The 26569-nt window shown below is 36.3% G+C and overlaps 1 protein-coding gene across 6 annotated transcripts; it reads right to left on the bottom strand.

Moving 5' to 3' along the window:
• Positions 1 to 266: 266 nt before the first annotated feature.
• On the bottom strand, positions 267 to 26569 carry AGFG1 (ArfGAP with FG repeats 1). Of its 6 annotated transcripts, none has more exons than XM_085298604.1 (13): positions 26480 to 26569; positions 17521 to 17636; positions 16789 to 16951; positions 15578 to 15734; positions 10719 to 10838; positions 8794 to 9003; positions 7517 to 7700; positions 6739 to 6818; positions 6375 to 6467; positions 4471 to 4518; positions 2953 to 3111; positions 1375 to 1466; positions 267 to 994 (listed from the first exon to the last, which is right to left on the bottom strand). In XM_085298604.1, exons 1-13 carry the CDS (start codon positions 26531 to 26533, stop codon positions 935 to 937), a joined length of 1536 nt encoding a protein of 511 aa, XP_085154730.1. In that variant the 5' UTR covers positions 26534 to 26569; the 3' UTR covers positions 267 to 934. The 6 variants fall into 6 exon arrangements, with proteins under 6 accessions (XP_085154730.1, XP_085154731.1, XP_085154734.1 ...); XM_085298605.1 differs by having other exon boundaries at positions 2953 to 3108; XM_085298608.1 differs by having other exon boundaries at positions 7604 to 7700.

Here is a 26569-nt window from a genome sequence, read left to right as displayed (position 1 = left end):
TTCTAAGGTCTTCCATTAAACATCTGGTCCAAGTTCACTTAAACACTTCACTGTTAAATAGGTCACTTCATTTGAGCCAGAACAGCAGATTTAACTGCAAGGACATCWAAAGAAACATGAAACACATCCAAGACTAAACATGTAGAAATTTTCAGCTTAGCTCAACTTTGAGCATATGGCTTTAGATAACTCATGTATATGAGATTCACAGTATGTACATTTTAAGCCAATAAAATGTTACTGTACAGAAATTAAGTGCCACACAATTGTTTTTTCTAATATTTATTTTTTTCACCTGCAAACTGTAGCAAAACATGATCAGCTTTATTATGCAGACAGGTATCCCTCTAACATTAGAGATTTAGGCATGTATAAATAGAAGAGCTCTTAGGAAAGGAAAACATTGAGAAATGAACAAACCTTCAATTCAACTTCATGACTTCCAATACCAATGGTTAAAATGATGTAGCTCATTCATTCCAAGAGATACAACAGCACCTTAAAGTGGCTGATCTATTTCCCAGTAACATTTTTCACATAACAATGTGTTAAAGTTACAAATACTGATATGCACAAATAGCTATTTTCTAAGAAAAAAAATATGTACAGTACTGCAGCATAATGAATGTGGTATCTGCAATAACTTATTAGCCAATTTTAATATACATGATACCGCTACTTTTTACCTGCCAATTCACAGGTTCAAGGATGTTACCAAAGCCCTCTGTTTTGCACATTATTACCTGGTGGGGGGTAGGGGGTGTTTTTGTTTTTCTTCCTAAGGTACACAATGCAGGCTTTTACTTTTACTTCTTAAAGACTTTTTTTGTGTGTGTGTTTAAAGCTAATATCAGTGAAACAAGACAACAGTGCAAGAGGCGCAGAGATGTTATGTGACCACATAAGAGTTCTTTTGGGTAAAGTGTCTATAAGGCTATAAGAAAGGATTGGTTGATGAGCTTCCTGTTGGAAATTGTCCTGTTGGTGCACCAGCCTTGGAGAAAAAAAGACAAGAGAAAAAGTAAGACAAGCATTTAAATTTTTTTTTCTCCATACTACAAACCCTAAAGGCATGGTATATCAAATGAAAAACAACTTGCAAGGAAAGATTTGTTTTTACATTGCAGCTTTTCATTTTTGGTAGCTCTCAAATTGCACTGCTGTAAAGCACATAGTAGGTATGTATCTCCATTTCAACTTGAGCAGCATTAYGAATGCGATGTCATCAAAATACTGAATTGCATTTAGGAGGATTCACATGCTGCCTTCCCTTATTTGAAAGGGAAACAATCTGCATGCGTCTCTAAACTGTTATATCTTAAGTGCCCTTTTAGATATACATTACTTACTGATATCTTGCATCAACTCACTTACCATAAAAGGGTTACTAGATACTCCAACAGCTGTGACTTGTCCAAAAGGAGTTACTACAGGCTTTGCCTGTCCAAATGCAGCAAAACTTGCTCCTTGGAAAGAGGATAATGAAAGTATTAATATAGTAACCAGACTTTTTTTTTTTTTTTTTTTTTTTACCACTTCTCCTCCACAATATAAGTGGAAGCTTGGACTGCACAAAATCAGCAGGGCTGCTCCAACAAAGGCTATACAGTATTATACAGATATTACAATATTAAATTTGGACTTCATCACTCAACCTTTATTAGGACTGCTTACATGTACAAGCCAGTTTCAATGCTACGGAAACATTAGATGCATTAGCAAGACCTGTTTCTTGCTAGTGTTCTGCTAATTCAAGTAAAATTCAAATATGCTGCATTCTCCTCCACCTCAATTAGCCCAAATGTAGAAATAAAAGCATTTCATAGATTAGAAATAAGTTTAAGTTTAGTAAGAACTTTGAACGTTCCAGGAATGAAGTCCACTGGCTGAAAAGAGAAACAGTGAGAAAGCTGGAACTGTTTAAGCCTGACAAGTGTTCCTTCCAAATTATTAAAGCTTGCCTCCTATTTAGTAATTAAAAAGAATTTGGAAAATAGCCAGTTTAAGACTGCACCATCCTCAGCTGTATTAATAGATAGTATGAATACTCCTAGTCTGCCTCTGTGCAGTTACATGGACAGCACAGATCAGACAAAAGTGATTCATCTTCAGTTCTATAAGGAATTTACTGCTATAATATCCAGGTATACATACATGCGTGTGACAATAACTCATAACCAGCAAGCCTAAATGAGATCTGCTTTGTTTTCTCCATAAGATTGCTCCAGAGAATAATTGCTTTTCCATTAATGTTTTTATCATCAACAGTGCACTCASATGATACCTGATGACACGACTGGTTTATAAATGTTACAGTCTAAATGCCATTGCCTCCTAGAGCTAATGTCCAGGAGTACTGTGCAACAGAGCTCCAGAGAACTGTTCATAAGCTTTATGACACAGATGTATCAATACCATAAAGCTAGAAGTTTCTTAATAAGAGCAATAAGACACTATTACAAGTATTCCATATTACAAGTATTTGTTTTATTCCCAACTGTTCAGAACTAATCAACTTCCAATTTCTACATATGCATTGTATTTGGATATTATTGTAGCATTTTCATTTCAGGAAAAAGTGTACTTTCCAATTTTGCCCTGCCTATACCCTATAGAGTTGGAGAAAGTGTTATAGCAGGTTGAAGACATGGCAACCTACATAATATTGTAATCTACAYATACAAAATGAAGACAAAAAACCCTGCCCTGTATGAAAACCTTTAAACCCATGAACATTTGCAATTTTAGTATCAGATTAGGGYGAAACTTCAGTTATGCCATTGTATGAAATCCACCCAGAAAAGTCATCTAAAAAGCCAACTTACAGTGTTGGACCCCGCATCCTGCATCATTATTATTAACTTCATATAAGAATAAATACACATCCTTTATTGCTAATGTACAAGTGGATCATTTTCTCCATGCTCTTCCCACTAAAATGTACAAACCTACCATTTGGTTGCTGAGCAAAAGCAGTCTGTTGAGGGAAAGCTGCCTGGGCTGGGAACGTGGGCTGCTGGAAGTTGCCACTAAAACTAGTAGGAAGACTGTAGGAGGCAGGAGTTCCAAATCCTGCAGGCATGCTCATGGATGCAGTGCCAAACGTTGCTGCTGGTAGGGAGAAACAACATTCAATTATTTGCAATAAATCACTTTTTTCATGAGAAAAATTACTATAATACCATGTTAAGAAGAATCTCCTAATGCCTCAGTGACCATATAAGAGTTAGATTCAACTTCCACAGGCACTGAACTGATTTGTTAGCTCATTGCCACAAAATAGATATATGATTTGTTTCTGCATTTTAAAATAGAATCATTTCAAAACTGTTAGTTCAGCAAATATTCAGACAAACTTTCTAAAAAGGGAATTCTTTTCCATATTCTCTGTATTATTAAATACTTCCCCCAGAGTTCTTTCTGGTAAGAGTGTGTGTATATCAGAAGAAAGCATTTTCAAGCAGCCTAAGCCCCTTTGCTTTGTTTCGTTCCCACCAAGAAAAGCATGAAAATATCTCCCTTTGCAAAAAAAAAAAAAGCGACGGGGGGGAAGGGAAATACATGCATCCCTCTTTGACCCATCCTCAGCATCATTTTGAAGAAAATCCTCACCATGCACATCAACTAGCATGCAGACTTCCTACTGCAAACTCTTATTATTGAGGTAAGAATTAAACAAAAACAACAATAAAAGAATTCTTTTCATCTGATTCTCTGCTGAACATTTCAAGTAAAGAACATACACCACATATGCAACTCCACATGCCTTCAAAGAATTAACAAGAGCACATTAAGTGCAAAAATGTAGCAACAAAACCATTATTAAGTCTTTTGGGCATTATTCTACCAGGGAGAAGCATATAGAAGGCTTTCTGGTACAAACACATACCAGGCATTTTCTTCTACTTCAACATTAAACAGGACTGTTCTTTTAAAATCTGCTAAAGTTTGTAACATTTCAAGCAAGTCCAGTTAAAAAAAAAATAGTAGTTATTAAATACAGCTTATTTACCAGTTTACCCCCAAATTACTCAAGGGCAGGACATCATACAACATAAACTATACATACCAAACTAACACTAACATTGTCAAGTTGCAGTTAGCAGAGAATCTATTCAACAGGAAAATTTGCTAGAACAGCAAACCCAAAAGCATGAAATGAGCAGTGACTTTGGATATCCCAAAAGGCATCAAGCTACTATGAATATAAACTTGAGTCACTCAACATGTTAGTATTATCTATGACATGGAGGTTATCAATAATGGTTTTGTTTTAGTTGCTTAATACAAGTTGTCTATGCCTCTCTCCCCTCCTTTTCCCAGCTGCCAAATATCCATGCCTCTGCTGTTTTAAAAGATGCAAAGAGCCTCCTGCAATTCTACATGCAGAGAACCAGATAGCTGCCAGTAAGCTTTTACAAGCAAGAACAATTAGCCACACGAAACTTAATACCAAATGTGGCCACCTACCAAAATGAGCCTGAGGAAATATGTGAGAGTGCATTGCTCCCGAGAGGCCTTATGGAAGCCACAAAGAAATCAGACAGTGTCAAATAGTTTATACATTTTTGAATAATTTCTTAGGTAACTACTTTACATATGTACAACACTTAAAACCAAGTAATTCTTCCATAGTATGACCAGCAATAGATTCACAAAAGATACCACTAGAAATAAATGCTACAAATCAGATCTCCCAGCTAATAAACAGCAAAGCTCATGCAAAAAGAAAGTTTAGCATAAAAGATAAGCTATAGGTTTACACCTTACACTGAAAGAAGTAGATCATCATCTATAACCAGTATTTCTATTATCTAGCACGTAACCTCAGTATAGCAGCAAAAGCACTGGAAATCTCTGCAAGCAAAGGGCTGCATGGTTTAGAAGGTGGAAGAATAGTAGAATGGTTCAGTTCAAACACTTATTTAAAGTGGATTTATCCAATTCATTTGTTTATATTGCCATTTGGTAGACATCCACATTGAAGTAACTTCCTTCAGTCCATTAAGAATGCTGCTTCTGAAAGCTACAAGTTCTTAAAGATGATCTAAAATAGCACAGTTAGTCACGAGATTTAAAAAAGTCACTAAATAATTGAGTAAGTTTAGCTGCAACACATCTCAAAAGGTACTGAAAACAATTCATTTTAGCAGGAGACATGAATCTGATCAATTCTTAATTTAGTCTGATTAGTTTAACTCAACCTACCTAAAACCTTGAGCAAAGCACAATTTAACATTAAAATGCATATATAAACAAATTCACCTGTTTTAACTAATACGTTCATTTTAATTAGTCACTGATTCTGTAAACATGTTCACATTAGCTTGAATAAAGTATTTTTATGGTGATTCTCCAGAATCAAGTTTTATTCTAGATACAGTTTGGCATCAGCACACAGGCTCTTGTACAACTTATACAACAGTTGATTTTTAACTAAAGCAGAATAGGAACCCCTAGTTTGTTGCAAAGTCTAAGGGGTTTTAAAGACTTCYGCTTGAGTGCATCCCACAGTATTTTTAATTTTTTTTTTTAAACCCACTCCAAACTGGTTTAGTGAAGTATGAAACATAGCAACAAAATACTGAGGAAGAAACCAATTAAACAAGGCAGAACCTAGTTAATATATATGGAAGGGTAAAGAATCAAAACTTATTAACTCAGTCTAAAACTTCAGTCAGTTTTTCCTCTCCATTGTAGACACTGATTTGCCCAAGTCTAGACATTTTGAAATATTCCACTCTTCTGCCCCTACCTTTTATTTTAAGTCACTCCATAATTCTTTAAGTGGAGTACTGAATAAAGGGATTAATGAGGAGCCAATAGCTCCAAAGCCTTGTCTTTCTTGGTTCTAGCTCCAGCTCTTTGCCAGTCTTGGTTTCAAGGGTCTTCAGTACTCGGAAACAAGAAAATTCAAGTGTACCAGCTTGGAAGCAGAGCTTTCAAGATGCCCGACTTTAGGGTAACCTACCACGAAGCCACCTTCAAAGCCAAGTTTGTAGTCTTGGAAGGCACCCAACTGGCAGTATGCAACCTACAAATAGCTGAGGGAGTATCATAACATCCTCAAAACAGGTAATCATTATAATATAGTAATTCTAGCTTCCTGTTTCTGGCCAGCTCCTAATGTCCTCAGCCCAACAAAAAAAAAAATCACTAATCTCAACAAAAAAATGCAAAAGTCAAGCTGCTTATTTGTAACCATGGCATTGCTAATTGCACACGCGCACACACACACACACAGTATGTCAAATAAAGACTAAAGACAGGTAATACAAAAAAGTCTTTAAGAAAGAAATTACAAGACTAGGAAACAAAGAATCAATCCAAATTTTGAAAGTAAATTTCCTAAAGAATTAGAAGGTTTTTCTAACCTGTTGCTCCTCGGCTATTTGTTTGGAATGGATTTGTTGAAGGTGCCACTGGGGCAACAGGGGCCGCTACAAATGGATTTGTGGAAGGTGTTGCTGAAAGATTAATAAAGATCTAATAAAATACAAAATCTTTCTAAAACAGTTAGACTTGCATTACATTTATATGATTTTACACAGAGATACACAAATATTTATAACGGTATTAAAAAGAATAGGCAAGAAGTGATTAACTTGCAATGCATCACCCACACAGACAATAGTATTTCTTTGGCATCCTTTAGCAACTTCAGTATCATTAGTGTCTAAAGTATAGCATCAAGGTGTTTGCTTACAGTCTGCAAAAGTGTTAGTAACACTTATATACCTCCAAATGGAGCAGGCACACTCGAAGATGCAGGCTGTGTCTGTGCAGTAGCAGCCACAGGTACTGTTCCAAAAGCATTGCTGAAAATAATCCACACATTCAGTGAAGTCAGTATTGTTTGTTTTAACAGTTAAATACAACCTACAATTATTGCTGGCATGTAGAAGAATAAAAAAAAGGAATGCTTATGCATAGTTTGCAAACTTCTATATAATCCACTGATGCCAGGAACTGAGGCCCTGATGCCTCAGAGACTAACACACTTGTGCTGAGCAATGGAAAGTCCTTTCCACCAACAGCAAGAAAGAGATTGAACAGAGGCCAATGGCATGAAGTTGCAAAGCAAAAGCTGTAGGGGTATTTGCAATATCAAGCATAGCTGTAACAGGCATTTGTTTCTCATTACTTCAATGATCTAAAAACAAGTGATTGGTGCTATATATGTTACAAATATCCAAATAAACTTTTGCCAGGGATAATGGTATGTTTTGAGTAAGCATGCAAATATTCTGTACAGAAAAGCGTTACCATCTAAGAGGTTTAGTATATAACGACCAGAAAGAAAATTTGCTGACAGTGAATTTAGAGGTACTGTTGAAACTGCTTTTTTTTTAAAAAAGTAATAGTACTGTCTATTAGATGTTGTAAGAGAAAATAAATACAGTTTCCTTATTTTTGATAAGAAAAAAATATAATCAGCTTCAGCAACTTCCCTTGAGCTATTTTTCCATATACTGATGAAATCAATTTACAGACTCTTACTTCTAATAAGAAGTACCTGCTAACATTACTGGTGGAAGTATATGCATTACTAGAAGTTGCTGTGGAGCTGAACACGCTGTCTAATTCTGCTAAAGCCGCATACTTGTCTGAAGATGCACTTGACTGACTTGGGGCTGACAAAGTAGGACCTGCTGATGCTGTGACTACAGTGCTGAAGCCACTTCCTTGCTCACTGCCACCTAGGAAGAGAGAGATCAGATTAAAAACAACAAAGACTGTTTCTAATTTCTGCCCTGCTCATGCTGAAAGCTACATGGAAATTCGGACAGGTTTCAGTTTCTGATTTAGAAATAAAATAGGCGTTATGGCCTATAGAAAAAAAATGGTTACCAAGACACTGCTACTAGCAGCAAAGTGTCATGCTTCTATAGACATTCTACAGCTCCAAAGGGCCTCTGCTTTTCGCAGAACATGACTTGATACTTTTACCAAAGAGCTGATCTTGAGTCATCTGTTTTATCCAGTGCATCCTTATATTCAGTGCAATTCTGCTCTTAAGAGTTAACCTCAATTTGAAATTTTTATACTTCTATATCTTATCTCTCTATAAGATTGCTAAGTCAAGCATTGACTGAATATGGTCTTCTTGTAGGCTTTTACTGAACAGAGACTGAAGTTTAATTTTTCATCTGTGCTAACAAAACAAAAATAATTTCAACTTCAGTTTTGGCTGTTATCCATTGCCAATTAACACCAGTTAAACCCAAGCAGAAAGAGTGAGGTGCCTACAAACTTAACGTAAAGATTAACAGAACCACATACTACCTAAACATTTTTGTTAGCTGATGAAACTTGTTAATGCTTCAACAATATGAAGAATAAAACCAAACTGTATGCCAGTGTAATTCTGGCATGAGAAAACTACTATTGCAGTTCTTCATAATAACTGCAGCTCTCCATTAAAGAAACTTCACCACAAGTTTGAGCTCAAGTATCCAAAAAAAAATACGCCTCACTGCACTAATCACTATTCAGTCACTTCAATCTAGAATTTTTCACTCTTGACAGCAAGTAGGTCCCCCAAAATCCATTTTCTGATGGTGTCCTTTTGGAGTGACCACATTAATTTCAGATTTATGCTTTGCACAATAAGCGCATACAGCATGGACAGTAAGGGCACACAGCAACATAGTGCTTAAATAAGTGAAATTCCACTGATAGTTTAGAGAACAGACATTCTGGAATACAATAAATTACTATTTTGACAGACAGCCACCCTTCTGGTATGGAATAAAAGTACTGTAGTACAAATACGTCAAAAAAATTTAATACCTTGCCCTGTACTGAAGATATTATCTAAATTTGCAAGAGCAGCATATTTGTCTGCTGACTGGAGATTCGGTTTACTCACTGCAGCTTTACTGGCTGCAGCTGCTGTTGTGTTGCTCTGAGAAGCACTGAAGGCTCCAAAATCAGCACTGGAGGACTTGGGGAAGTTATCAAAGTGAGCAAAGTTAGCATTCACTGATCCAGCACTTCCACCTGTAACAAAATAAGTAAAACGTGATCGATAATCAAGGCTAGAAAAGCGTCTCCAATGGCAATCAGTGGCACAATAATCCCACCTCTTTTGGGTTATGTGAAGCAACATCTTCCCCCYGCACCATCCCACAGGTTTTAAACCCTTTCCCATATCCTTCAAATTCATGTTGTATCACCAGATTAAGTAATCTTTAATTTTTAGTCTGTAGATCAGAGATCAGAAAAACTTTAACAGCTTGATCACAGTCATAGTTAGATCTTGTAAAACTGTGCACTACCCATAAACTGTTAAAGTAGTTTCAGTAACAACATTTTGCTAGAAAAATAAATATTGGCCTCAGTTTTAAAAATTCAGAATGCAGGACCTTCATTTTCCTGTCATATGTGTCTAATGAATAGCTACTATTTGGATTTACTTAATGGCATGATATATTTGACTGTTTCAGATGTCATTCATTACTCCAGGCAAAACAACACAGACTAGAAGTCCAAAAGTAGTATGATATGACACCGTGCTAAGGCTCAGAGAGACTAGTTCATTTTTTTTTTTTTTTAATTCTCAGACAGCATCTAATCAGAAATGGGTGGGAGTTATAACATCTGTGTCTCCCCTTTATCAAGTCTCTACTGACCTCAGAAACATAAGTCAATTTGAAAAATCTGGCTTAGGCCCATACAATAGAACTTATTTAAATATGAAACTATGAACTTCCAACTGTTCAGTGTCTAGAGTGTTAGATTAATACAAGTCATATTTAAATTTAATTGTTCCATTAGGTACATTAAATATAAAATATAATAATTGGTTGAAGATTCCACTTACAGAACAAAAACAGAAGACACACAACTTTAACAGCTCAATCAACAAAGTTAAGACATATGCAACAATAGAACTGAAAATGCTATAACAACAATGGCAAACAATGAAGCAAGCTGAGTTTTCCACTGCGTGGAACTTACTGTGCACAGCCTGGAGAGGAAAAGCTGAAGTAAATTCACCAAAACTGCAGCTAGATGAAAGCGTTCTGAACGCTGGACAGCCAGAAATTGTGTGTGGGTTAAAGTTAACATAAGAAGGGAGAAAGAAAATTTGAAAAAAAGTTTAAAACGACACCACACTCAAAAGAAAAAAAAAANAAAAAAAAAAACAAAAAAGGAAGAGTCAGTCAGCCAAAGATCTAGACAAACAGTAAGTGTAAGCTCAAGCAAGTTTTAAAGCATGATCAAATTAAAGGAAAACAAAATAAACCTTAGCAATAGGCTCTACACATGAAGCCCTTTGACAGCCATAGTGAAGTGTATAAAGTGTGTGCATGTATATTATATATGCACAGAGACTTTTTTTTTTTATTTTTTTTTTTTTTTTAAGTAGTCTGATGTGTTTTGGGGTTTACTAAAACCCTTCTGAGATGAAAAGTCAATTCAATATTTATCATAAGCAGTATGGTTGTACTCTGTAATTCTTTCAGGTGTAGAGCTAACAATAAACATACAGTGCCCATAAATCAGACTTCTTAGTAGCATTAAAACAAAAAAACAAAGGAAGAAAAGAAATCAACATCAAACAGAAGGAATTCATTTTGGGTTTCCCCAGAGCTTCAGATGGCTTGACTGCACTAAAGCAGGCAGATGCAAGAAATAAATTCAAGTGTCTTCCAACCTAAAGGTATGGTTTATTTCAATGAAGTATTAATCAAAAGTGCTAGGAGTTCTACCTGTATTTTGGGGCTGAAAAGAAGACTGACTTGCTGTGGGGAAACCGCCAAAATTACTCGAGCCACTAGACTGTCCAAATGCATCAAAGTTTGCAAAACCTGCATGTGCAGAGTTCTGCGCTGTAAATTGCAAAGGAACAAAACATGTTAATGGATATGGGAAAGAAAACACAAAAAACAGATGTATTAAGTGAATTAATGATCATGACAGCCTCCAATGGTTGTGTCCCACCTTGTAATTTCTTTTACATAAAAGGTGTGTATATACATACATATATATATATTTATATATATTCTACAAATAAAAGCTGTTTTTGAAATGAACTTTAACAGATCTAGGCTGGCAAAGGTGATTCATTAATGCTGCTACTTCTCTCCTCCTTACACATGCTACTACTCACAACTACATGAACTAATGAAGTCCAGCTTAGCTTAAACCTATTGTTTGGAGTAGGTTATTTTTCCCCAAACAGTGTGTAAGAGCACAGAATACCAAAGACAGCTGTAGAAGCCAAACAAGGTATCACTCTAAACACTACCTCCCAGGGAGCTAACTGAGCATGTGTTTGGGAATAAAAATTAGAAGGTGTTCTTATACTAACAATTTGAACTCTACCTACACAAAGAGCTTCTTCCTCGGGGGGATTTAGTTTAGTATCACTTGAATAGATTCCGCTAGGCTTATAAATGCATTTCACTGGAAAATTAAGTTTTACAAAAAACAAAAGTACAGAAATATGGAAAGTCAATACCAATGTCAAGATGATAACATTCACAGAGTGAATCCACAAAATAAAATCCAAGGAAATTTCAAACAGAACTTCATTTTGGTCCTTCCTTTCATACCATACTATAGAAGGAAATAAAAGTTAAAAATCCATCCAACTTCAAAGAGTTGGTCATTGAAACCTGAAAAAATTCAACAGGAGTTGAGTGCCTAATTGACAAGCTCCCCTGAAAAGTCTTAGCCACTGCTACAAACAAGCAGAAAATGTTTTTAAATCATATACAAATCAAAACCCTATAAATAGATAACCTGAATCACTCTTTAAAGAAAGCCAACAAAACACCTTTTAGTGGGAATACATTCTATTATTAAGTCAGCACTTCCAGTTTAGTCTGGAGGAGTTTTGCAGTCAAGTAAATCAGCCACAGAAACAATAAATGATACTGATGTAAACCATCAGTATTGCTATAGGTAATTCTGGCTACTTAAAGTTCCATTATTTCACTGAACAACTTCTGTTAAAAAAAGCATCTGTACTGTAAGTTTATAAACTGAAATGGCATTTTTATGCAAACACAAGTACAAGTATTTCCCCTTCATGTGGGGAATCAGGAGAGAGGGCAAGGTACCACTCTGCTCAATAAACTTTTTAAGAACATTCATGACAGTCAACAAGGAAGGTGGTGGTGGGAGAAGCAAGGGAAGTGACAGAAAGCAAATTCTCAGGACTAAGTTCAGCCTTAAAGTTTTCCCTTTTAAAATGGGCAAGAAGTAGTTGATAAAAATAGAGGAAAAAGGTTATTATAGACAGCATTCTAAAGACTTGAACTCCAAATTCCATTGTACGAATTCAACTGCAATTTGATTAAAAATGGAAATGATGCTATTACAGTGAGRTATCAACTAGGTAGAAATTACTCAAATATCTGTGTTTAATTTACTGAATAGTATTAAATTCACAAAATTTGTGTCACTCCAAGATTTATGGAAGTTTTGTATTTGAATGACTCATGAACAGACAACTACGTGAAGAATCCTGAATCAAGTACCTTTCAAGTCTAGACTGAAAAAAAAATGAAATGTATTCTATTACAGCTTACCTTTAATAATTTTAATGAATCAGCTGATACAAAGTATGATTTACAAGAGAGCCCATGTTAAAACAGTAGTGCCTTAAAGACTCTTTTGCAGAGTATTTAGGTATTAACCTTGCATTATTTTACACAGGTTCAAACTTGACCATGAGAAAGTAGCACAAAAGTAAAGAGCAGGTAAGGACTTGTACTTTCATGTGCCAGTATGGTATGTACATCATGTTTTTAAGGATGGACTGTCAAGTTCCCCACCCCAAAGCCCAAGAACAACACTAGCATAAGGAACCTCAGCAGATTACAGATAGATCTAAATTTGCAACTGCTGTTGTGATTGCAGATCGACGAGGTGGCACAAAAGCCAACTGGCTAAAGCTAAACTTGGAGGTATGACAACACCATAGCCATGGCAACACAAGCTAGCCCTCATGGTCTTTGCTCAGCTCCTTCTGTGGGGTTTCCACTACAAAGTGTAATGGGATGAAATATTCCAAACAAATACCTCTGTAACAAAGACTGCATTTATGCACTTAGGAAATTGAAAACAATTCTCTAGAAGACAATAATTGTGTTGTACTACTATATTTGAGTGAAGTCTGCTCTTCCTCATGATCCATGATAGTTATCTTGCATCATCATTATGCCTTTTTAAGAACTTTTGTTTAGGTACTCCAAGTTCATAGAACATCTGCATGCCAAATAATTCTTAACAACTTTTGTCACTATTAGCAGCATATAAGCAATAGACTGAGAAAACATTTATTTACTATCTTCTTCAAAATTTCATCATTTTGCAGAAGTTATGGAACTGAAGTTAGATTCAGAAAGTAAATGGGAGGTCAGCATGTTTCCGCTTCAACATGCGGCAATGTCCTGACTCAGTGCAGTATATCAGGAAACTCCAAAAAAGGAACATATCAGAAGTTATACTGCCTGTGTTATTTTCAATCTTTACATGTGGATATTGCAGATCAAAGCAGAAAATACTGAATATTTTCTTATCTTTAATATTTTCCTCCCAGCTTCTACACTCAGTTGTCTTAACTGCAGAGAGAGTAGCTATTTTAGCAGACATTGACCTTGCTGCTGCTCTTCAGCATGTTCTTTAGGTAACCATAGTGTACATATAGTGAAGACAAACAGGGGTAGCAAAGAGCACTGAGGTCCAAACAAGAACACCAATAGAGCCAATAGACCATAGGCTCCAAGAAAGTTGTGCTGGATCATACACAAGATCTTCCATCCTCTGCCACACCGTGTGACTGGCGATAAATTACATGTTCATGGTTCACCAAATGAGCATTTTAAACTTATTTTTGCAAAAACTGCTAGATTCAACAACCCTCCTTTGTGTTCTAAATGGAAGAGTCTGCAGCTTTTCATTTAGTTAATACTACCTTGTGGCTACTGCACATAATACAAACCTTACTAATATTTTATACTAGTGAGCCAGAAAACATCTTTACAAAGAACTGGTTTGTGATATGCATTCGGCTATCACATGCTTGGAATTGGATTTTGCTTTTTAGAAACTAATTCACAAGCCTTGAAAGAGTTTTAGAAGATAAAACTTATGGAAAGGAGTCAGGTAAATGACCACAATCTGCAATTATGGAAATAAATAAATAGAAAAAATGTATATTGGATATTCCTCACACTTCTGATTTTCAGCACTTATTTCATCCAGAAATTAACAGAATCTTTAAAAAAATATTTATTCTGGAATGATATCACATTCTACCCTTATAACTACTACCCAGAAGAGACRTAGAATTTTGTCTAGATTTGGAGCACAATATTGAAATACTGCTTTAACAGAACTTCCACCTCCTGAAACTCATGAAGAGTAATTAAGCATAAACAAACATAGAATCATTCAGCACAAGCTAGGACAGAACTAGAATTATGGGAGAGTTAAGTGTCTGCAGCTTCTTCTGTAACACTGCAATATTGGCCAGTAAACATACGTTTTCTCAATTAAATATACCTCCAGGCAGAGGATTAACATGAAAGCTTATATTAAGCATTTTACCAAAAAAACACTGCAACAGCAACGCCTATGCAGCATTACTGAATTCAGTCAATCATTTCACAACATGTTTTAAAAGGTTAACTTTAAGCAAGCCTTGATATTTTGCTCAATTCCTCCGGTATACAACCTGTGTCCCTTCAACCACAGTTCATCTCAGTTTTTAGCAGTTTCAATACAATTTTAAGAATTTTTTCTTATTCTTACTGGCTTAGCAGCATCACAAATTTTCTCAGGAAAGATGAAAAGCTCATTCAGACAAGGCAGGCAAAAGGTACTTTCCCACAATTATAATGCAAGTTAACAAGAACATACTTCAGTGACCACAGAATGAACTTTTCTTTAGAATAGACTTCTATGGTTCAAGATCTTTGAGCTGAAAATAAGCCCTGAGGGCTCAATATATTTCACTGAATACATTCTTTAAGAATTCAAGGCATACCCCATCCTCAGTCAAGACGTATGTTCAACGGTTGTTTACTCTTCCTGAAGCTACAAAATACTACCCACATGGGCTTTATACAGTTTGATACATCAAAAAAAAAAAAGGAGGATACATCTTTAAACTGAGGAAGCCTTGTTTTCTCCAACAAATTGACAGTTATTGTCAATGTGTCTGGACTCCTTTAAAGTCTCTACATCTTTCTTTACATGAACTCTTCCTATTAATTTTCAGAAGGAAAACTGAAGGTCTAATATCAGCCTCTCCACACATTACGTTACTCATTCTCACTCACTCCCACAAAGAATTTAAGTCCTGGTAGTAGGCAGAAAACATCTGAATCATAGATATCATAGAAAATGGCTGTCGCAGCTCCTGCCTTAAAACACCCACAGTATTATCATCATTTGCTTTCAAATTTTCCTTTAGATTTTTGCAAGGAAAGGTTAAGCAATAAAACATTCTCCAGGCACAGAAATTAAATGCACTTCAAATGAGTTTAGTTCAAAGTCATCAAAAAATAAATGTCTATTTTATATGTTTAAGAGATAGTCTGCTCAGAATACTTACCTGTATGACTGTTGAAGTGTGCAAAGTTAGCAAAATTYGCTGTAGCAGTTGAATGAGGAGCAGGAGCAGCAAAGATATCTGAGCCAAGGTCACTGAGGAGATCAAATTGTTTCTTTTCTTGTTGCTGCTGTCCTTGAGATCGAACTACAACAGGAGACTGCCAATAACATTTAATTAGCTAAATAAACAAAAAAACCTGACTTTTCTGCAAGATGCTAAAAGGACAGAGTAATTTATTTTTAGAACAGTTCTATATTAATACTCTCCTGACTGATAATTCCTTGCAAAGCACATGCTTTATCAAATGAAATCATGTGTTTCTCAGACAAAAACTTCAGGAACAAGTGACCTATTGAAGATGCTCTATACAGCACAGACCCTACTCCCACCACAGAAGGGTGGCATTCTATTTATGATACTGGAATGGTTAAGGGAATGCTGCAGCAGACTTCCATTCATTCAAAGGGACCCAGAAGAATAAAGTAGCAGCAAATAGACAAGCAACTTCAAAATTACGTATTTCCAGTTTTATAAATACAAGCAATAAAACTTAGTTTTAAGATAAATATTATTCACTGCATAAACACTCAGAATTCAGTACAGGATAAAAAAATTATAGGAAGGCTAGAGGTTGCAAGATTCTGGATTTTGAGTCAGTAAAGTCCATTCAAGAGTAGTCTGTTCTCTAACGGTAAAACAGCTTTTCAAAAACAGCCTTCCTTACAGATTTAAGCTATAGTATTGTTTGGCTTTACATAATAACATACAGACATACCATGGAAGTCCCTTGATAGTTGCAGAYGCACAGAAAGCAATAGTGAACATGCGTACTTTTCATCCACATACTACTAATTTCACAGTTAATAGTATCAGCTATTTTACTGCTTTTAAAGAAAAAAAGATCAAGAAAGTATAGCACACTGGGGTTCAAAGTATTGAAATATTTAAGCCAAAAAAAGAAACACATTAAATTTGTCATTCACATTTAAAATGGGTGTTTTCTTATAGTGGGATCTTTCAAAGTCCAGTCGGTCAGTAACAAGGGAGCATCTTTTCAAACAAGCTTAAATTAGGGCATGATCTTCAATACATAAAATTATTTTTACCGATATTCACGTTTTTAGATAGTAGCTGCTATTGCAAAGTTCTCATCCTACTAATAAGAGAAATATACAGCTGAATAGTTCTGTGCTCTGTCACTATCCACTCACTTGACTAGGTGTGCCCTTGTTTAAGTGCAGTGCTGGTGCAGCTTCTCCCAAAAGAGATTTAAGTGGCTTCACCTCAGGTGTGCTGCTTGTACTACTAGCAGAAGACCCCGATATGGATGCATGGACTGATGCCACAACCTTTGCTTGTTCTGGAGGAACGTACCTGCATTGAACAAGAGGAATTGTTTTCATAAGTTTAACATGAAAAGTTTTGCCCAACGTCTACTAGACTAGAAATGCAAAAACTGCCAGAAGATCTCAGCTTTGCTATTTTAACCACTGGCCCAGCAACAAATTCTACCAGCAGTTTGGAAAATAACCAGGATTTAAATATGCCATATATACTGAAGGTTTGGAATTCTAGCCTATTTTTWAAAAATTCTATAGTCCTTTAAGACCATGTGCACCTTTACTCCTTAATAAAAGCCTGAAGAAACTTACTTTTACACTGCTGCCAATGCCACCTTAAGCAACTTTTGTTCCATGAAAATAAACTACACATTGAGAAACTTCTTTAAATAGTTTACCTTCTCTACTTCCTGTATAATTTCTGAACTTTATTCAGAAGTCTCTTTACTTTATAAAGCTGTGTGGTCAAGGCCAAAGGGCATAGAAAAGGGAGAGTACATTCAAGATTGCAAAGATAAACATTAGTTAATTTTTATTCCTGGTCAGAGAGGTAATCTCCATAAAAATAGCATTTAAATCAGAAGGATTTTAAAGCTATCTTACCATCTTTTCTTTTCATATTTTTCCTGTAGAAATTCCTTTACTTTCTGTGGATCCCTGAAGTCTGGAATTGCTGATGATCTGTCATCAAATAGTCCTAGCCAAATCTGTTTGCACACCTCATATAGATATATTAAAAAAAATGATTATTCAGAGAAAATATTTTAATTCAAAGCTTATTTAAATTTACAACAGTTAATAGACCAAACCATAAAAAGCATATGCTGTACATTAATCATTCCAGATTGAGCTTCTTTAACAACTGACTGGTGCACCCTATATTGGTCTAAATAGTTAAAACCATCTGTCATGACAGGGCAAGCAAATCTTATCATCCAACTTCACTGTCAAATACTGCTCTTCCAGAAGATTCATAAAATGTGTTCAGGAAGGGGCAAAGCACCTAATTTCAATCTGTAATTTTTAAGAGCCTTTGTCTAATTCCACACATACCAATACCTCTTTTTTAGAGTTTAAACAGTTTTCCCAGACCCCATCTACCATTTTTTTGCCCACTTTTAGAATACTCTCAAGTTTCAGTATTTATAATTACTATTTGGGTGTAGGATTTTAAAAACACACACACACACACCTTTCTTAGCATAATGCAATCTCTAAACTGAATATATCATTTTGATATCATTACTTTTAATCTGAGTGGGGGTATGAGAGAAGGGTATTGCTCTGCTTTTACTTTCTAGTTGTAGTTGAGAATCAGCAAAAGATGGAACTGATTACAGAATACTTAATATGCATCATGTATGTTCAGCTTTAATTCCTCACCAGAAGAGAAAAGGTGACTGCTTTCTCAAAATCAAACTGGATACAAGGGAGATACTGAACATAACTAACATCAGGTTTTCTTCAAGGACTTCGCTATTTCTCTGCAAGTAACCTAAATATCCATCCAAACAATATACCAAACACAAGCAGTCCTTTAAAAGCAGACTCTGCTGTTTTGGAACAGGTTTCTTTCCAAGAAGTAAAGTCAAAACTCCTGCAAGTGTTCCATTTATCCCTGCAATAGCAGGAGTTCTTCTTGTCAATTTTGATAGGTCTAGTAAGTCATTTCGAAGATCACTCGGAGCAATAGAAAGATTAGACAGACAGCATGAGTACATTTCTTGATTTCTTATGTCTGTCTTATTTAGTCTCATTTCATGTGTCCAAAATTTAGTAGTCTTTATTGTAAGCTACTGGATAAAGGCTGACAATGAGTGAGAAACAGATGCTATAATCAAAGAGTAGCTATAAACTAGTAATTTAGATACTCATCTAAAAATCAGACCAGTAGTTTTTACTTCAATTAAGCCTCTTAGCTTAGATTCTCCATATTTTCGAACAATTTCAGCAAAAGCAGGAGTCTTCCCAAAAGCCTTTGCCTCAGCATAATTCTTCCAATTCCCTCTTCCAGAAGAGGCAAGATCTGTACTGGATGTCCTTCTGAGTCTAACTGTACAAAGTAGCATGCACGCAATACCTGTGACCTGGGGAGTGAAGAAGTCCTGTGTATGGCTGATTACAGAACATCTGCTGGCCAGAGTGGCCAAGTCTGCACAACTCTTCAACAGCCCGTACCTAGCAAAAAAGCACTCAGGGCTGTACCCTGACGATCAGTTTACTTCCAGCCTAAACATAGGCTGGCACCCGAAAGAGGAGTCCTCCTTCCCCATCCACTTCAGGCCATGAAATTCTTTCCCCTTCTATCATACAAAATGGTAAGTCAGATCAAATAAATTGATTTCAATTACCATGTTACTAATACCACTGAAACCTGTACTGAGATCAGCCCACAACAGTAATCAAAATACAGCTCATTTTTCACCTTTCTCCCTCCCCTTTCTTTGCTTCATCTTCACCCTGATGCATTCATGCACTCAGAGTGTTTCAGGGTTTTTTGTTTTGTTTTTGTTTGTTTGGGGCAGGGAAAGCTGGACAAGAAATCATCTCAAATAGTCCCAGGTCCACCTGATCACTCCAGCAGTTTCTAGGTGAAATCTGCAAATTGGATCTTGCGTGACTTTCAATCTTCACCAGCTACACAAGTGAGGTAGGTAACAGTTCTGTGAATGTGCACACAGGTATCAGGGAAGATTATATTTGTCTAAGTACATTGTCTGAAACAATGTTTTGCGCAAGTTTTTTCTTTCCTTTTTTTTTTTTTTTTTTTTTTAAGTGTCAGTTGTGGAATACTAAACCTTCAGAAAGCAAGCTTCCAAAAGTGTTTCTTGGGATCATTAATTTCTTTTAAATTCCTAACACAAAAGTGTGAAATAGGCCTTCAGTCTCTATTATAGCAGTGTTGTTTAATTAATCGCCAAGCACTCTTTACTGATTCTCTGTTACTGGAAGCAAAGAGGAGTACTGCTAATGGGCAAGCATGGCATCATGACTATACATAACCACCAGAAAGAACGCAGACTTAGTTTCATATATTTCAGCAAGAAGTTCTCATTTTAATATGCAGAGTTTGACAGCAGTAGCCATGCAAACACTGGTTAAAACACTTACTACTTAGACATGCAAACTTAGAGATGCAAATTAAATTTCATGCAAGTTTGTGCTTATGAGAATTCATTATACAAAATTTTTTAGAGGTCTTAAACAGACAAGCTCTTCAAAAAGCCAGCTTTCATAAAGCTTTAATATCACAACAGAAACTAATAAAGGGCACAGTTTTGTCTGTGTCTGTATAAAGTACCACCCAATGCTTTGAACATCAGCAGCCGCTCCAAGCGAGCATTCAGAACACAATAAAAGCCTCATTGTCCTCACTTGTTTGCTGGCGACCTGCATGCTCTTTCTAGCTATACTTTTGTTGCTATCATCTGACTTGACAGGGAGCCACAATACTGCATTGATTAGGCCTCAAGCCAGCCATAATATCCAAATTTCAGCTATCAAACATCCCCCCCACACGCTCCAAGCAAACAGCAGTGTGCTGTGCGGGTCAGCGCATGAGATATCATGGGATGAAATTGAGATTAGAAACTAAAATACAAGAAAGTATTAATCATGGTCAGAGACAGAAATTGCATTATTATATGATTATCTATGAAACAGTTACCTTTTCATAGCCTTAAAACAGGAATTCCCTAGCAGTACTGGATCTTGTGCAAAGGAAAATTTGTTCTCTAAGTGAGAAATGTGAATATTGTTACTTACCAGACTATCACTTTCTCTTAATTCAAAGCTATTTAAAACTTATTTTTATGATATGAATATCAAGAAACTGATTTGTGTGTCATACAACTTGCTGGTGATTTCTAAAGGGGAAAGATCATTCACCATTTATATCCTTGGCAGAAGGATCCTTGCTGTAAGTCACTCTCCAAACATCACAGCTTTTAAAACCCCTACCTGGATTTGACAGTACCTGAGATAGTGATAAAGTAGAAAATCAAACTAGGAACTTCAGTGAAGCGAACACTTCAGTAAGAGCTTCAGCTGTATGTTCTCTCTGGTCTGACCGATGAATGAGCAAGGCCAGTCATTCACAGCATGTATTGACTTGTGCCCAGATATTACTTATGGGATAATAGAAAAAAAATGCAAAAAGACAAGAAAGGGCACATAAATCCATACAAAACCAACCTTTGAGACTAACAGTTCTGTTAAACATGCAATTTCCTTCCAATTTAGTTTTCAAAAGAAAAACTTAGAATCTATAGAAGAAAAAGGACACCTCTCCTCCCCCCAACAAATAATTCTCAAAAACAAAGACTTAGAACAATACACAATGAGAATTTTGGATTTTACATGCCAAACAACGTGGATTTTAAATCCCTGCTCTGTAACAATTCTGTATATTAATCAGATTTGCAGGGCTGATTCAGATAATGCTACTGTCCCAGTCTCATCTCAAACTCCCTTGTAACACAATTAGTCACTCCTCAGCTTTTACAAATGATACGTAAAGAAGCACCCTAGCTCATCACAAAGTTACAAAACTTTACTTTTGAGAGACCAGGCCTATAAATTCTTCAACTTTACCATCTCCTTGGCCTCACTCTGATTCAACAATTTAATATTAATATTGTTACTTTTGCAAAAGCAGTACAAATAAGCCTCTGCTCAAAAGCCCTTTTCATTCACGGAAAGTCTTGCTGTAGTGCTGCTTTGGATAATGAAGGTTCTATTAAAACAAAATACTTTGCTTAGGGGAGAAGAGTCTGGCTTTGCTAGAGCCAAGAGTAAACATTCAAGTTATGCTGAAGCCCCTAGAAACAGTGGAACACATCCAACAATCCATAATCATTGTGAACTGTCCCCCAAAAGTATAATTAGTCCATGTCCCATTGGTTCACCAGTGGGGGAGGAGGGAAAAAAAATGACCACCAAGACAGCATTTAAGTCAGAATGATTTAAGAGTTTGCAATATTTTGAAGTCTACTTTTGTGGAAAGGTTAACAGGAGCAAAACTTTGAAGTTTTGCCTGCCTTTACAACTTCTCAGTGCACTTGTCAGCTAACAAAAATAAGTAGAAATCAAGATTCAGCATTATTTATCCTTGTGAAATTCAGAAGGTTCATGTAAATTCTTTTCCAACTGGCTTGGAGAAGAACAGCACCCATTTTCTGCCAATGAACTCCAATCCTGCAAGGGATGTCATTAGACATTTGCCAACTAGATACTGGAAAGTGCAGAATCAGGTGAGTAATTACAGCACGTAAAGTCCAACAGAATCACAACCACCTCCAACCTACTCATTCTGACCTAGATAAAAAACCAGGAGGATAGAAAAGCAGAAACAGTGAGTTGTTGAAAAGAAAAAATGGGCCAAGTGCATATAGTATGTTTGACAATGTATGTATAGACAATAAAGTCTATACCTACATTTCTCTTCATAGCATTGGCTTCCCTGAATCCACACTCAACAGTAAGTTATGTTTGAGACAGATTTTTTTTTTCAGAATAACTGTATTTATCTATTCTTGTTTTCCAATCATCTTCTAGGTTTGTAGTCCTACAGTTTGAGCAACTGCCTTTGTTTTCAACTTTGGCATTAAGGAATAAAGAACTCATCCCATTCACTGCACATCCTTCATACAAGCACGCACACACACACATATCCAGAAAGGCTTCAGGTTTAAAATCCTACCTCCTAATAGCATTTCATGCTTTCAGTAGTTCCAGGTAGGGCTCAACGGATGAGAGAAACAGACTTTACTGTTTTCCGTGAATTTCTGGCTTTTGGTTTTGTTTCTAGAATTGAGAGGGTGGGGAAGTAGAGTACTACTTAAAGAAAACACCACTAGCAAGAAAGAATTCAACAGCATCTGTCCAATTTTGCAGGAAGCCTGAAATAATCTGAGATGGCAGCTGCCTCTGTTCCAGTGCTACATACTTCAAACACCAAACAACACTTAACCATGTCATAACTATTTCACTGATACCGATTTTCAGTGTGTGTGGGAAGACGGATGTGGAAAGACAAAGACCTTCTGCTTGTACAACACACTGAGCCACCACACCAGAAACTCCTGTTAGCATAGCTGTGCTGGTTAGAAATAACAGACTCAGCGAGGCCAACAAAATTAAGCTTTTGCTTATGAAGCCTTGTTCTCTTGTATGCAGTGAAGATAGTGGAGCAAGAAAAAAAAGCTGTAACAGGACAAGTACTTTTCTTGGCCACATCTAGACTAGAAAAAGCACATTACTGGACCTATAGCAATACAGCACTCCTTGCTTAGACCTGGACATTCTACTGCATAGGAAGATTATACAGATCAATCTCTAGTTTCAAAAGCTCTAATGAGATATTGCCTTTAAGAAGTCTGGTAAATGCCAGATTACATTTCTTTGCTGTCCTCTTCCCCCTCCTCCCCCCCCAACTGTCCCCATCCTCAGTTATGCACCAAATGCAGCACTGACAGTGCAAGAACTGCAGATTACCACACAACAAAACTATGTTCCAAAACATAACACTCACCACAGGAAGAAAGATTTGGAAACAGTTCTGTTATGTAAGCAAGTTATAGCTTTGTTTAGTAACTCAGTGCTTCTGATGTCAATATTATTCATTAATCTCTGTACATGAAAAAATTTTATATTTCTAGCATACTGGTTTCAAAGTCAGTTTTGGTCCAGAAGCTATAGCTGCTTTCATAAGCACAAAACCCAAGCTAGTAAATCCTGCTGGACAAAGACACTGTCCTACATACAATCAGCTCATGTAACTCTATACCATACTAATAGAACCACGGATATACCACAAAGACATCTGATTGCACAGTTCATGCTGTCAGGATTCATCAGCTCCAGCTTACTCCTATCCTTTCCACTCCAGAGTTTCACAGCTGTATTTCACAGTAAGAAGATCCTAGAAAAGCACTTTTGTCAGGCCAAACACCAGCTCTGAACTGGCACCATACTCTTAGTAGTTCTGGAGTTGTATGTCCTCCTGAAATCTGGAGTAGGAGAAGCTGGAAAGAAACACTTGCATAAATTTGCAGGTGCTATCAAGAGTCATGAAGGTTAGCATCAAAACAAAACCAATTACTATTATACTTATTCCAGGCAGTTGAACATACTACATAGCTGCACAGCATTCTACTCACTAGCTCAGGTAAATATCATCTTTGTCTCCAGAACAACACAGACTTTCTAAATACAGGATCATCTAAATAATTTCCTACTTGGGCATCAGAATAGGCTATCCGAAGAAGTTAAGTGTCTGGCACTGAATGTTTTCAAGAACGTATTAGAGATAGCTATGTATCAGGTGAGTAAGCCTCCAAATAAATATTCATACATACAATGACAACAAGAGATGTGTACCACCTCCACTTTCTACAGTGAGTTCACTTTCTACTCACATTACCTGAGTGAATTAGAAGTCTAATCAACAACCTTAGCTTCATTTGATTGAGTGTTCAAACAAAGTCATCCCTATGCCACTCTCTCCTCTTATTCCCATCATGTAAATACAATACAGAAATAGCTCAACATTGCTCTATGTGAAGAAACAGTGGGAGGAGTAAAAATCCTATCTCCCAAGTCAGCCACAAAAAAAAATTTGCCTTTATCCTTCAAAAAGCACCCCAGAAGGCACTTGAAGAGTATCAGCTTAAATGTTTCCATTTTTTCTGCAAAAGCAAGCTAACCTCAATATCAGCGAAAATGGAGTCTGGACAACAGCTTATGCTCACACAGGAGCAAGCAACATCAAACTATAAATGTCTCCAAATACAGCAAAGATTTTCACTTTTGTTCAGTTTTTAAGCAACTGTTAAGTCCACCATCTGCAACTACAAATATCTATTCAATGTTACTTTAAAATTAAGGTAATGTACTCCTTTCTAACAACTCAAAATTAAATTAACTTAGAAGGACATCTTATTTATGATAATTTAAACCACTCAATTTAAACCACTGCAGTACTTTTAATAATTAGAGGAATAAGCATGACAAACAGAGACCCCTGCTATTAAAGCGTACTACACCACTCTGAATACCTGTTACATGTTCTTATGTTTATTATAAATGATATATAAACAACATCAGTTCTGATGCCGAGGTAGTCAGAACTATAACCAGAAGGAGGAATATACTCATTGACTGAGCAGGGATAATATAAGGTTTCAAATCAACGGTAAGTGAAGCTGGTTGTATTTTCTAGCTATTGCAGAGTCTAGAAAAACTGAGATCAAAATAGGTATTTATTGTTCTGTACAGATCTGAAGCTTAAAGAGAAGCTGGAGCTCACAATTTAATCTTTTGCCCTAAGACTCCACCAGCATACTTTATCAAAATTCATGAAAACGGCTTTTATCATACGCCTTTTGCATAAGGCCAACAATATGATACATCATACACAATGTTACACAGTTTTAATACGCCACAGTATTTTCAAAAAACTAGTTAAATTAAGTAAGAATATTTTATAACATCTGGAAAACCTCAGATCTTTTTCAAGCTCTGTCTAAAGGAACTATCTGCTAACAGTTTTTTTTCCTCCCATAAATAACGCATATTATTGCAAGAATAGAAAAAGAAATAGCTACTTTATTTTCATTCTTAAAACTGACAGTTATGAATTGGATTAAGCTTAAAGTTAGGTATCAGTATTAGTTCTAATGATTGGATTTATCGCAACAAGGCTTCAAAAGAAGATACTAATAGCATGCTCCATTTTTTCCAATCGATAGTTCTGCCGAAACAGAACACATTCAAAGTGAAACAGAACTTCCTTTTTTCAATAAAACAATCATTAAGATTAGAAGTAAAAGCTGCCTCTAAATCCTCAATAGCATGATATTAGAATATACATTTCATCCTCAAATTGAGGAGTGCAATAGCCACATCCAGGGTTCACAGGCTCTATGTATCAAAGATTTACCCGGGCTTTAATTTTCAACAGGGGGAGGGAAGGTGTTGGAGGCGAACAATACACTCGCTTCTTCCAAGCTGCCCCAGGCCACTCTAAACATTCAGTTTTTGTTTTCTAATCCTTATGGGGGGTGGGGGGGTGGGGAAACACAAAACAAAAACACCTTCCTTCTCTTTTCAAGGACCTTAAGCGTATCAATATATTTTCATTAAAGAAAGAGCCTACTGGAGCAGTTGTAAGACTCTGACACCTACTCTGTAGAAATAACCTACAGACAAGAAATTTATTTTGGTCACAGTACAATCTTTCAGGGAACACTGCTACAGTCAGTCTTAAGGTCCTAGCTTGCCAAAAAACGCAGATGCATACCGCCTCACGCAAAAGCGAAATGCAACCCAGCTCAGACACACTGATCATATGAATCCAGATTGCCTGGGCTGTGCAACAACATGTAAGTAATATTATGATGACATCTACCTGAAATGAAGTCCTTAAAAGTATCATTTCAAATGGCTGAAGGCTTCTGTCTACTTTTTGCTACAAAAAGCACTCAAATTTTGTTTAAATAGTATTTCGAAGTTTGATATTAAAATGCCACCACCCACTTGCTATTTTCCATTTAATACTTACTTCATTTCCATGTTTCTGCAGAAATTCTATTTCCTGTTGTGTGAAAGTAGTCATTGAAATTGATTTCACTCTGTGGGGTGGATTCAAGCC

Source organism: Rhea americana, unplaced genomic scaffold, assembly GCF_003343005.1.
Source record: "Rhea americana isolate MKP2758 unplaced genomic scaffold, rheAme1 scaffold_14, whole genome shotgun sequence".
Lineage (NCBI taxonomy): Eukaryota > Metazoa > Chordata > Aves > Rheiformes > Rheidae > Rhea > Rhea americana.
Note: the sequence above shows the minus strand (reverse complement) of the source record. Positions and strands in the feature narration are given on the sequence as shown.